The 13,044-nt window shown below is 35.5% G+C and overlaps 2 protein-coding genes across 4 annotated transcripts in view; one reads left to right on the top strand and one right to left on the bottom strand.

The window, feature by feature from the left end:
- The window catches only part of LOC26530077 (paired mesoderm homeobox protein 2B), a 53,119-nt gene that overhangs the window by 22,316 nt on the left and 17,759 nt on the right, over positions 1-13,044 (top strand). For 2 of the 3 annotated variants that reach the window (XM_023175925.2, XM_047010544.1), the window contains exons 3-6: positions 136-227; positions 303-404; positions 9,514-9,615; positions 11,316-11,893. In XM_023175925.2, coding sequence (XP_023031693.2) covers positions 136-227; positions 303-404; positions 9,514-9,615; positions 11,316-11,893 — 874 coding nt within the window. Of the gene's footprint in view, positions 1-135; positions 228-302; positions 405-9,513; positions 9,616-11,315; positions 11,894-12,703; positions 12,940-13,044 lie in introns of those variants that run through there. The other variant, XM_047010546.1, reaches the window with a different exon arrangement.
- LOC26529843 lies at positions 10,022-11,051 on the bottom strand. Its single transcript, XM_015178482.3, has 2 exons — positions 10,893-11,051; positions 10,022-10,834 (listed from the first exon to the last, which is right to left on the bottom strand). Exons 1-2 carry the CDS (start codon positions 10,938-10,940, stop codon positions 10,223-10,225), a joined length of 660 nt encoding a protein of 219 aa, XP_015033968.1. The 5' UTR covers positions 10,941-11,051; the 3' UTR covers positions 10,022-10,222.

Here is a 13,044-nt window from a genome sequence, read left to right as displayed (position 1 = left end):
ACTACCGACCGAAAGGAAACTTAAACTTTAATTATTCCAACACTTTTGTGTGCTCTAATTCTGTAAATCCTTGCTTCTTGCTTCTATTTTTTTGTTTTTAACGTCCTTTTTCGTTTTTATTCTCATCTCATATAGATACCAGCTACTCGTATCATCCTGCCATACATGATGAGACCTTTGTCCGTCGCAAACAGCGACGAAATCGCACCACTTTTACCTTGCAACAGGTAAGAAGATAGTAGCTAGGAGTAAAAATCTGCAAGTGTTTCCTTCACTCGAAATTAATTTTTAATTTCCTTTAGCTCGAGGAGCTGGAAACGGCATTTGCCCAAACCCATTATCCGGATGTATTTACTCGCGAGGATCTGGCCATGAAAATAAACCTAACTGAGGCACGTGTACAGGTGAGCAATAAAAAAAAAAAAAATACAAACTTTTCTGTGATTCCAAAAAAGTAAAAAAAATTATGCAAAATATGAAAAGGTTAAAGGAAAGGGCAAAAGTTTAAGTTTGAAAAAAAAATGAAAAAAAGTTGTATCAAATTTCAGTCCAAAAAGGCAGAACTGACTACCCTAGTCCAGTCACGCAGTCTGATCAAAGCCAGAAAGCTCCTTCAGCCCCCTCCCCCCCAACCAACCCACACCACCAGTTCCCCCTCTATTAATAATGCATATGCATGGCTAAAAACCTAAGGCTCAAACCTAATGCAATAAAAAACTGCCTTCAAAATGGAATCAAAAAATAAAAATGGATAACTGGGAAAACGTAAAAGAAAATGCTATATATATATATATATGTATATACATTTTCAATGACGTCAAAGTATGCAAAGTAAAAAAAAAAGAGAACTTCAGGCAAAAAGCCTTGAAGGTTGGTCTAAAGGGCACAGAAAGAAATTGCTCATCGCCTTCAGCTTTATCTTCATCATCATGATGCTGTCTTCTTCTTTTTGGTTATTCATAATAAATCAAATTTATTTTTCAATATAAGTACAGTTAGATAAAGAGACCCACCAACAGAAATTGTTCATGACGAAGCATTTTGTTGAGGAAAAAAACGTGAAGAGGAAAAAGAAAAGTGCAGAAAATAGGCAGAGGTTTAAAATAAAATGGAAATACATAATTTCTTTTGGCTAAAAGGGCTTTTATAGTATGCTAATCAGAAAGATAAATACGTTTTCTTATAAACCAATTTGTAAACTTCGTCTATGACCTATTTTTTAAGTTGAGTCATATTCAACTGCAGGACCAATTGACAGCTGCTGAGTCAATCTTAGTTGGTCTGTAATCCCAAAGTCAATGGGCAATTATACAATATAGATTTTACTTGTATTTTGCTTTAGTTGTATTCGATATACTCATGTAGTTGATATCCGCGAGTTATCATTTTCATGCTAAATATGGTCGGAGAAAAAAAAACTACTCGAAATGGCAAAGAATGAATAAAACTCGTAAGCAAGTCCTTCCAAGTTGGGCAGTTTCATACATAAGAAGCAATTTAACTCTTTTGACTATAGACTTTGGGAAAAAGTTTTCAGTGGGTGGCTAAAAAATCAAATGAAACATACAATGATAAGAAGGTAACTCATCTAAATATCCAGCAGAGTATTTGTTATAGCTATCAGAAATATTTTTTTATACTAAATTTTAGCTGAAAAATTTTAGCGCAAATCCGATTAAGCTGCATTATACTAATGTAACAAAATGCACATGTAAACGATAGTTTCTGGGAACCTTTTGTTCTAGATCTAATAAAATTTGAAATATATCACTTAAATAGCTTTTAGATTCAATGTATAATGATAAAGAATTGAACATAATCCGAATGATATTGGTAGATAGAAGAACTTATATCAGTTCTAGTAAGGGCATTCACGGGAACATATTTTTCCAAACTAAAATATGCAGAGTTGGCTACTTGTGTACATACTGTTACTTGAATTTAAATTAACGCTATATGTACATATATCAAAATGTAAATATCGAATATGTAAATATCACATTCCTTATAATCTGCTTTTTTAAAATCGTTTTATATCCTTTTTCTTAAGATTTACATGTGCCAACTTTTTTTTTAACGAAGCATCGTAATAAACTACACTCTATTTAAGTATTTCTTTGTCTGAGACTAGAACTACCTTTGTTTTCTTAACCTCTAATGCAATTATGATTCCCAAATGGTTGAAGTTTGAAATGAGAAGCAACATTTGATTGATATTCTTTCCTGCAGAGTCTGCTTAGGGGAGAATCAAATGTTAACACTTAAGAGCTAAACTATAATTCATCAAATTTAAATCAGAAATATTAAATGTAGGATTATAAGAATATATAAACAATTATCGAATCCCAGAAAAGGGTTTAAGATGCTGAATGATGGTGTTCTTAAAGGTTGGTAAGACAGGAATTCAAAGTAGCGATAAAAAATCATAGATATTGGATAGAGAAATTGAGAATTTTATAAATTGTTTCGCCTTTCTTTGTCATTACATAAATCTTGCTTAATCTACATACACACACAGGATGTTTCATTCATAAAATGACAAATTTGCCCAATGTTCATCATGATTATGCTGTTTAGTTAGTCATATTTCATATTTTAGATTTTACTTGCGTCAATTGTATCCAAAATTAGACAAACCTACGCCATAATCTTGGCTCAAGATTAACTTTTTGCCTCTATGCAAATTGCATTCATTAGTGGTTAGACCTGAATGCTGAACGCTGAACGCTGAGCTACATTCGTCAGATTAGAGCACGGAAACCTGACAATTAGCGGATCTATTTCAATGACTTTCAAGATGTTCTCTCGTAGGTGGTAGTGGTCCAGGCACTCGAGCACGCAGCACATGAGATGAGAATGAAACGGCATGTAATGAGGATGCAACGCTAACTAGACACGTTTGGAGGCTATTATAGAACACTTTGGTGGCGTTAGGCGTAAGTTCTCTTCCACCTCGATGCGATTCATCTAGCTATTTCCGGCACAATTAGTAACCAGTTCATATGAACTATATAGTCCAACTTGACTTGGTGTTTCTCTGGATCCAAGACTCTCTAATGCTTTGGTTCCCAGGCGTAATTTGATCTTTGAGTCAAGTGAATATCAAATAAAGTTATATGTCAAATGTCCAACAATGGGACACTTGTGGCACTTGCCAACAAACACGTGTTCCTGTCAAACTAACAAAATTACCAGAACAAGTCACAAAATCAACCCTCCCATTCCATGGTCATGGCCATGGCCTGTCAAATAGATGTCTGCAAAATTTAGACTTGAAAACCCACACACACACAGGTTCACAGGTCTTTAAACGATCGGAAAAATGTGTTAAAAAAAAAAAAAATATAAAAAAGTGGCCAACGGGCATAGCAAAAAATGGTCTGGCCATCGACTTAGTCTGGGATTTCGATAATGGAATGAATGCCAAAAAGCAAAAAAAAAAAAACAGGAGACGGACATTTTTTATATAGATTTTGATGAGGGTAAGCCGTGGTGGCGTATTGTGCGACCACATTTTGACACAACACGGAAAAGCGGTGGAAAATAAATTTTATAATAAAATTTGTTATGTATTTCGTACGCTTCGTTTCACATTGCTCCTGCTCCTGTTTTCCTTTCACTCTGTAACCTGATATGTTTGGCATTTTGTTTTTCTTTTTTCGTTTGGCGTCTGCCTGACTGTCTTTCTATCGTCCATCACGACGCATTTTCCAGTGCAAAAATCATTTACTTAATGTATATATCCCCTCTCAAACTCAACCTGTATCTGAGCTTAATGGTGGATTTTTCTGTTTTTCGATAAATCTGCATCGTTTGGGGAGTTTCCTGTGAAGCACAAGGGCTTACCTGTTCGAGAGAGACGAAGACAAAGTGCTTTGAAGTTGAGCCAAGGCGATAGGAAAGAGCTTTCAAATAAGTGATATTGATTGATAAATTAGCGAAAACTCTATGGGAGAAAAAAAGAATAGGATGTGATTTTAAAATTCAATATCATTTACATTTTATACAAATTATATGTAATTTTGTTTGATGAATTATCAAGTAATGCAAAAATTGTAGTTAAACAAAGAATTTTTAATATATTATAGAGCAGATATTAACTTAAATATTTGTGGGATATAGAGAAAATAAGATAAATTTGGCTTTATATTAGGTTAAGCTTAATAGATGCTGAAGAGGATACCAAAACCAATTGATTCCTCATCGGCAGGATATACCCTATCTGAAGTTTATATTTAAACTGACTATATTAGAGTTCGCAGATAGAAAAGGTATCGATTTTGAGTTGCAGAAAGGATCATAATAGTTAAAAGTGACAAATACATTTGCAAAAAATACTACTTATAAGTATTTCCAAAAGAACTTTCTAGAAGTAAAAACTTTTGGCATAATTTCTCATTTAAACAGGAAATAAAATGACTCATGAAAACTTTTAACTTATTGTATTGAGGTAAATTTGCTCCCTAAAGTATGCAATTAGGAGTCTAAGAACTCGCTTTTTGAAACATGAAACGAAATTATAGAATGTTCTATGGATAAAAACAACTCTCGAAACAACTATTGTTTTTAGATCATTTTTACATAAGTTGCAAAAGTATAAAAATTATTATAAATATGTTAGAAACAATGAATACTTTTTCAGCCTATTGCATACTTTGAGGGGCAACCTTCACCCATTTTATAGCCCTAGATTCGCGTGTTCCGATTGAGTGCAAAATATCGAGTACTAGTTTTACACAATTCAAAATTATTATAAATCTATTGCCATCATAGTAAAAATTCTCTAAAATATAAGATTTTTGAACTTTGTACAAATAAACATACTCTGGTGTGACTTTTTAATATAACCCTAGTTGAGAATAGTTAGTTTAGTTAATTAGCAGTAGATATATTAATAGCTGTCATAAGTAAAAACCGTTCTTTTGGTTTTTGAAGTCAGAGCTTTAACTTGAAATCCTCATGAAATACTCATCTCAAAATAGGAAAAACGTGAATGTTACCTAGGATTTTCAAATTTCCTCTTCATTTTCTTAATATTAACAAAAAATCAAACACTTATTAGTAAAGAGATATGCCAAAATCTTTGTTTCTCATTTACCTTGAGTAAAAAATTACCCTTAAATTTTATGAATTAATTTTGTATCCCCTAATGAATTTAACAAGTTGAAGAATATAAAAATAACTTCTCATTGAATTTGTCGTTTGCACAAATCGGAAAATTCTGATCCCTTTTACTAACCTACTCATATTTCAATAGATTTTCTCATACATATACAACTAATTCGATTAGGATTAATGTTCATGGGCGCAAACCAATATAATTCCACAGCAGCCACACCCACTACAGCATGAAATACTTACTATATATAAAAAAAGAAACTAAGGGGAATTGTGGGTGGATGGGGGGAAGGAGGAGAGAGTGGGAGGCAGCATACCCGCACATATAATGCCAATAATTGATAATTTATTATAATCACAAAGACCAAAAGCCAAGAGACAGAGAGGTAGAGACTGAAACTTGCCTCCATCATAAGACTCTACCCGAGTTCCTGGACGGCGGTGGTGGTGGTGGAGTGGAGTGGAGGTCAGAGCCTCAGGCGACAAAGGGGTGGTGTTAGTGGTGACTGCTTGCTGGCTGGCTCGCTGATGAGGCAAGGGGGGGATTCCGGGGGTAGTGGCCTGTCAAATAATTGCATTTGCTTGAATAATCCTTTAATGCTGATCCAAGTTGATGGCTGCTTGGAGAAACTCACAGGGCGAACAGCTCGATAGCTCTTTTGCCTCAAGGCGTTGCGTAGAGTGAGGGGGGTGTGGGCTGAAGGGTGGTGCTGTTGCGGTAGCCCAATTATTGTTTGCTGCGGCTGCTGTTTCCTTTTCTGTGTAGTGTGCAAAGGGTTCGTGGTTCCGAGTTCGATTCGTAGGCCAAAATGCGTTTGATATTAACACATCTGTTCATTCATTCCACTTGAGCTGCTACCTCATCCTCATAATCATCATCATCATCGTTGTCGAGTCGGGTGTTTGCATTGAGTGTTTCCCGGCAAACTGTGAGCCTTGTTTGCGGAAGCTAATGGTGCGCACTTGTCCATAATTACCCGAGATCCGTCCTTGTTCCCCTCCTGCTGAGCCTTTGCCTTATTCGCCCTTTCACTTTATGTTGTTGTTTTTTTATGGCTGGTATTTACCTTTTGTTCCCTGACATTGTTTCCTTTTTTTTCTGTTTGCTTTCATTTTCATGGTAAATCGGTTTTGATAACTTGTAACCACACACACACACACATATACAGAAATTTCTAAAAAACTCTGTTTCTGTTTACTTTGCCAAGTATGTTTTCGGTTTCCATATCCCATTGTTAGCAAAATTATGAGAATTTTTATTCAAGTATGACGCCTTTGGGCGGATTTCTTATTGTTGTTACTTTTTTGTGTCATTGGGTAAATAAATTATAAATGAAGTATGTACTCTACCATGAGATGAGATGAAGGAGGTGACAGGGTAATTCATAAGATGTTGTTGAATAAAATAAGCAATAAGCTGTTGTAATTAATTTTAGAATGAGCTGAATTTGTTCAAAATGGATAAAAAATATTTTAAAATATTTTTGTCGTTTTCAAATTTAAAAAATTAAAATTTATGAACGTTCACCACAGCTAAATTGTAAGTATTGCATTTCTTTTCATCGAGAATATGTTATAATATCTATCTGTTCTCTACATACTATGTAGGTCATATTAATAGAAATTCAATAGAAATTCAATTCAATAACTAGGGCTGTAAAAAAGAAGTGAACTTTGCCCCTAAAGGCCCCTAAAGGCAAAGGATGAAGAAGTATTTATTCCTTTCGTCAAATCTATAACTTTAAATATACATATCTTTTGCTTCCAGCCTAAATTTTAGAATGCACATGCAATAAACTCATTAGATGCATCCAAAAACAATCTTTTGGACAGGTTTTTGCATACTTTTGGGAGCGAATGTTTCCCATTTTACCTAAATCCCTAAATTTACCTGTTATACTTATGCGATTAAGATATTAAATTCAAACAAGTTTAGATTTTTTAACTTGGATATTTTTGTTATAACTATGGCAGTTCACAATGTATTTATTCATTACACTTCACAACGAAATTATCCACTTTAATTCGATCAATGAGTTTGAGAACTTAAATAATAAAGTCAATATGCTGATTGGAAGTGGCTGTTTCTGAGAATATCTTTAATTATAACCGCTCTTGCTTGCGAGTCATAGTTTTCACTTAAAATCGCTGTTAGATAATGGTAATTTCCTGACAATGAACCTTTAAAAAAACGTTTTACAGATAACGTTTAAAAGTGGGTAGGTAAATTATGGTTCTATAATTTACTTTGGTTACTCTTGGAAATATAAAATTTACCTATATAGGCACCTATTCTATTCTAAATAAAACACAACAGTTACGTTTGAGTTAAAATGGGTTGGCAATGGAAACTGCTAAGGCAACAAACGTGCAAAACAACAGATTTTAAATTAACATAGTACATTCATCAGATTTTTCTAGTTAGTTCGAACAAAAGATCCATTTCCCTTAAACGGGAAATTGATTCTCAAATCGGTTAAAAACTCAAGACCTCAAGTGCTGCTATTATATTCAACTTAAGAGTTCATTAACCTGCAAAACTTATAGCATAAGCTGTTAAACATTAATTAAATTCTGTTTTCAATCAAATCTAAAGTTTATTTTATTGAATTTTACTCGCAAAACTTAGCCCAAAAAAAAGCAATGCATTTGCATGCGCCTCCTAAAAGTATGCACCTCAAAATATACAATATGAAATATTTAAGAGGTTGCTTTCTTTCTTCATTTGTTTTTAGATTTTTCTTCATATATTGAAATCAATTAAAAGTGAAAAAGCAACATAATTAATTTGCCCAAAATGCAAAACAAAGCTTCTTTCTGTATATGCTCCTTCTCTACCGCTATCGAGAATTTCTTCCCCTTTATTTTTTGCAATTTTCCATAAGCCTTCGGGAAGCAATCAAGAAACTAAACCAAGCGAATTGAATAAATAAGAAACACGTTACTTGTGGTAATAAAACAAAGCAAAATTGTGCATGAAATTATGATTGGAAGAGAGACGAATGATGGAGAGTGGGAAATGCGAAGGAATAGAAAAGTCCTGATGGAGGCAGACACCCACACACCCACACACTCACACACACAAACACACACAATTGTTTTTCATTATTCAATTTTTGTCATAATAACGAAAAGTTCCCTTACTCGCTGACTGCCATAAACAGTTGTCTCGCTCTCGCTCTCGTTCTGCCCTAGGGGTAGGTAAAAATAAAAAAAAGAAGGAAAACATAACCGAAACTTTTGCCCAGCCATATTTTATTGGTAATGTGCTTATGGCATAAATATTGTATTAAGTAACTGGTGGGCGTCACCACCAACCAACAAAGAGAGGAGGAATGAAACAAAAAAAAAAGGAAAAATAACGAGAGAGTGAGTGAGAACGAGTGGAGGAAGTTCTCTGGGGAAGTTCAGACGAGACTGTAGGATATACATATATATATATATATAAGTGTGTGTGTGTGTGTGTGTGTGGCATGTGGGGGGTGTTAGCTTTTGCCTTTTGGGGTTGGATTGTGCGCAATTTATTGTTTGAGAGGGGAGCAGGAGTCTTCCTAGCCGCCCCCCTCGGCCCCTTTCTTCCATTCGCTGTGTGTCTCGTCTCTCGCTCAACATGGCCACCATGACTCGAGGCAAAATATGTGGAAATTGTTTTATTCCTGTGCCGCCTCCTTGTGATTACAATGCGAACTTTTGCACAATGTCTAATTTGAATTTTGATTAGGAAATTTACTTACACACACACACAGACAGACAGACAAATATGTGTGGGGGGTAAGTAGGGGTAAGAGGGTAAGGAGGCAAGATGGCGCCTCTAACAAAATCCCATTAGGGCGAATCAGCTACAACCGGAACTAAAAACAACAAAAGGAAACACGCGCGCATAAGCAAGCAGCAGCAGCAAAGGATATAACACAGACCCAGGACAAGAATCTACCCACAACCCATTCCACTTGGCATTGTCTTGATTGGTAGAAAGTAGGAAAAGCGAAGCTCATAAGACCCATGTGTGTATGTGTATGTGTGTGTGTGTCTCAATTTAGGCGCTGATTACAGGCCAAATTTGTTTTGCCTGGCAAAAATTTCAGAAAATCTGATTTTGTTTGTTTATGTGTCTTAGATTGACTTGCCATCCAAGAGAAAACAAAAGGGGAGGTCTACAAGTGGAAAATTGTTAAAGTTTTTGAGGTGGAAAATTTGCTTTCTCTTCACTCTATGTGTGTGCGTTTGTGTGTGGAAAGAAAGTTTTTCAATTTTCTATTCTATTTTGGGAGCAAAAATACAAAACAACAAAAAATGTTTAGAATAAACTTTTGGCTTCTGGCATAAACATAATACATATGGAGAGTATGTGGCAGCAAAACATTTTCTCAAAACTTTCTATCTCAATTTTTGCAGGTTTGGTTTCAAAATCGTCGAGCCAAATGGCGTAAGGCGGAACGGCTTAAGGACGAGCAACGCAAGCGAGAAAATGGCGAAAGTAGCAGCTCATTGGATAAGGTGAGAAAATTTAAAAAAAATAAATCTCAAAACATTTCAAGAAATGTTAATTAGAGGAAAATACACTATAAAGGATAATAAAGTATTGTGGGCTAAGTACAAGCAACTAAGTTGATAATCCTAAGATTGTCTCTATGACCATTTACACTTATTCAAACTCAAGAATGTCTTCGTTGTTGAAGTCGAATATCCTCGATTTGGAAAATAATACAATATAATTTTAACTCAAATTTAGTCTATTATTAGTCTTGATCTAGAAAACCCGAAACATTGTCCTCTATTTAGTGGCTTACCCCAAAAATGTGATACAGGAAAGGACATTTCCAATGCTCGTCATCAAATTACTTAGAGTAACGTAGCGAAAAAAACTCTTCCGGGTTATCAAAAATGATTAAAAACTCAAGTATTCCACTCTGTTAATAATTTATTAAGATGTTTTATGGTCTATCTGGTTTTTGTCAGTTCTTTTTGCAAAGGAAATCACATCACACATCAATTCGAATTAGCCTCGGAACTCGGAATCCATTGTCTTGGTCATCATCGCCATCGCCGCACACACACACACACCCACACACACCTACACCCACGAATACATTATAGATGTATCTTAGCGTTTCCGCATCGCCCATCTAGGCTTGATCCGTGGCCGTTGATTTTTCCTCTGAGCCTGTCTCCTTTTGGCCTCCTTCATTTTCATTAATTTTAATTTTTCCTTAATTTTCTGTTTACGCTTGTGTTGGGCCATCAAGTCAAAGTTGAAGGCAAGAGTACGGGTTCGGCCAACTCTGCATCTATCACACCTCGATTCGACCAAACACGGGGGTCTGGGACGTAAACCAAAGTTGTGATTACGATAGACGATCCTGGCCCTACAGAACTTCCTTCCATTCGCAGCAGAGCACACCGATTTCATTAAAGAATGAGGTATCAAATTATCCCGGCCCGGATGATTACGCCACTGACTTGTGTTGCGCCATGGCACATAAGCATCACTGGGCGTTGTCTTGTGCGAACTGGGAACCAGTAAACACGACGAGCCATCCGAGAATAAAGACGTAGAACTGTCTGAATTGTTATTGTCATTAAAGATCCATGGTGATTTGGTCATTCTAGGACAGTTCTTTGAGGTGGACGGCAGTTCCGAGAGAGGATCTTCAATATTGACCTTCGACAAGCCATCCCCAGCTCCGTCATTTGACTCCAATGAGGCCATGGACATCTAGTGAAAAGTTTAATTATACACATAACTAAATTTCCAATCTCTTGGAATCACTTACCTCGGCCACTTCTGTGTTAAGCAAATTTACGCGTTTCTTATTGGACATTTTACAAAATTATACAGATATTTTTATAGAAAGTGCTTAATAAATTTTATTCAAATTCACACGAACTTGACTAAAGAAAGTCTAAAAATGTTATGAGCAGTTTCTAGGGAAGGAGCTGGTATATCAACTTAAATCTTCGCCAGGCCAACTAGATGAGACATAAAAATTCATTTTCAAATGAAATACACGAAAATTTTGACTTAAATACTCTTGGTTTTATCAAAATGATTTATCGATACTTCTATGATAAGACATTTAAAAAAGATAGCCTTTGAAAACATGTCGAAAACTAGGTCAAGTTTATTAGAGATTAAAGAACAACAATTTGAAATCATTTGATATAAATTTATGAATAATTTGTTGATTTTTCTACAGCTTCATGACTCACGCGAATCCTCACCGGACATCACTGGCGAAATTGATGACGATATGGATGACTTACCGCCACGTCAGCGCTCACATAGCCCCATGGCTAATGGACCCATAGAGCAACAGCATTCCCATTCCCATTCCCGTAGTCCGCCCAGCGTCGGTATCGGACTACATCATCTTCACGATTCGAGTGACAATGAGCGTCCCTTGTCCTCGAATCAATTGACCGCCACTCCACACTCTGCCTCCCAATCGTTGGGCTCCATCAGCGCTGGTTCCCCATCGCCGGGCATGCGCGAGCACACACCCCTGGCCAGTGGTCAAGGGCCACCGAGTAGTCCATCGAATTCACGCAACACCGATTCACCCATCGAAGTGGGTGGCCCAATGTCTTTGACAACGGGCTCTCGCATGGCACCGTCATCAAATAATTCGGCCTCATCGACACCAACACCAACCACGCCACTGGGCGCCGCAGGATCAGGAGCCGGACAATTGCCATCACATACAGCCGCAGCGGCGGCAGCATTTGGTAGCCATATTTTTGGTAGCTTTGGTGCCGGCACCAGCGTCAGTGATAGGTAAGTTTTATTCACAAATGATCAAATTATATAGAACCTAGTCGCATCAAACCCAAAATGAAATCACCTATCCAAAAATCAAATTCGATTTATTTCATTCTCAAACAAATCTAAAATAAAAGTGTGGTATTGGAAGGGTTCAATTGTGGTTTTTGAAATGTATATGGAAAGTTTGTTTCTATATAATTATATAATTTATTTTTTGACGACCTTTAGTATTCTTTTTTGGAATACAAATTCCAAAGTAACTTATAAATTATATGTGTTGTAAAATATAAAAAAAAAGTAATTATGCATGCAAATATTGTTAATAAAATCCATGCAAAACTAATCTGAATTCCGTTCATGTCCAAAAGTTGTATAAACATACATATTTTTGTGATTTTAGACCAAAGTAGAACAATATGCAAAAACCGTAATCAATATCCGGTACTAATAGATTCAAATGATTGATTGTTAATGCTTAAATATTTTTATGCTTGGATTAATATTTGCTGCTACCTCTACCTCATCACCTACATGCATACAAATATGTTCCTATATACTTACAAAAAATTGTTTAAGAATTCCAACCAAGTCTAATCTCAAGGAAATAAATTTTCGACACACTTTATTTTGTAATTTTACACTTTGATTTGTGGGAATGTTTAAATACCGATCATGTCCAAAAACTGACATCAGTCTAAAAAAATATTCCATTGAAAATCAACATGAAGGTTATCTGGATAATATTTACAATATCCCTCACCCTTTTCACTTTTGCTGCATCAAATGGTCGTAAGTGGCATTGAGTTTACAATTTATTTTCAGAATTCACACATTTTGAATTTCAGCGCGCTGCAGCAGTAAAATTTTTGTACCATTTATGTTATGCACTCCGGGTATAAGGCTATGGAATTTGAAAGGAGACAAATGTACCGCATCCAATCTTTGCCATAATTACGGTAATAATTTTTTCACCTCAGAAGAGGAGTGTAAACGCAAATGCGAATCAAGTTGATTTACTTTAATTTGTGTTTTATTAAATAAATCCCAAGAGGTGCAAATTATTTAATTTTCTCATCTGAAATTGTCGTTTCTCTATTTTGGTTACAAATCAGAATATATAGATTTAGGTGTAGCTTTCCTATGAATAAACCTATATATATTTA

Source organism: Drosophila willistoni (genome assembly GCF_018902025.1).
Source record: "Drosophila willistoni isolate 14030-0811.24 chromosome 2R unlocalized genomic scaffold, UCI_dwil_1.1 Seg167, whole genome shotgun sequence".
In the NCBI taxonomy this organism is placed as follows: domain Eukaryota; kingdom Metazoa; phylum Arthropoda; class Insecta; order Diptera; family Drosophilidae; genus Drosophila; species Drosophila willistoni.
Note: the sequence above shows the minus strand (reverse complement) of the source record. Positions and strands in the feature narration are given on the sequence as shown.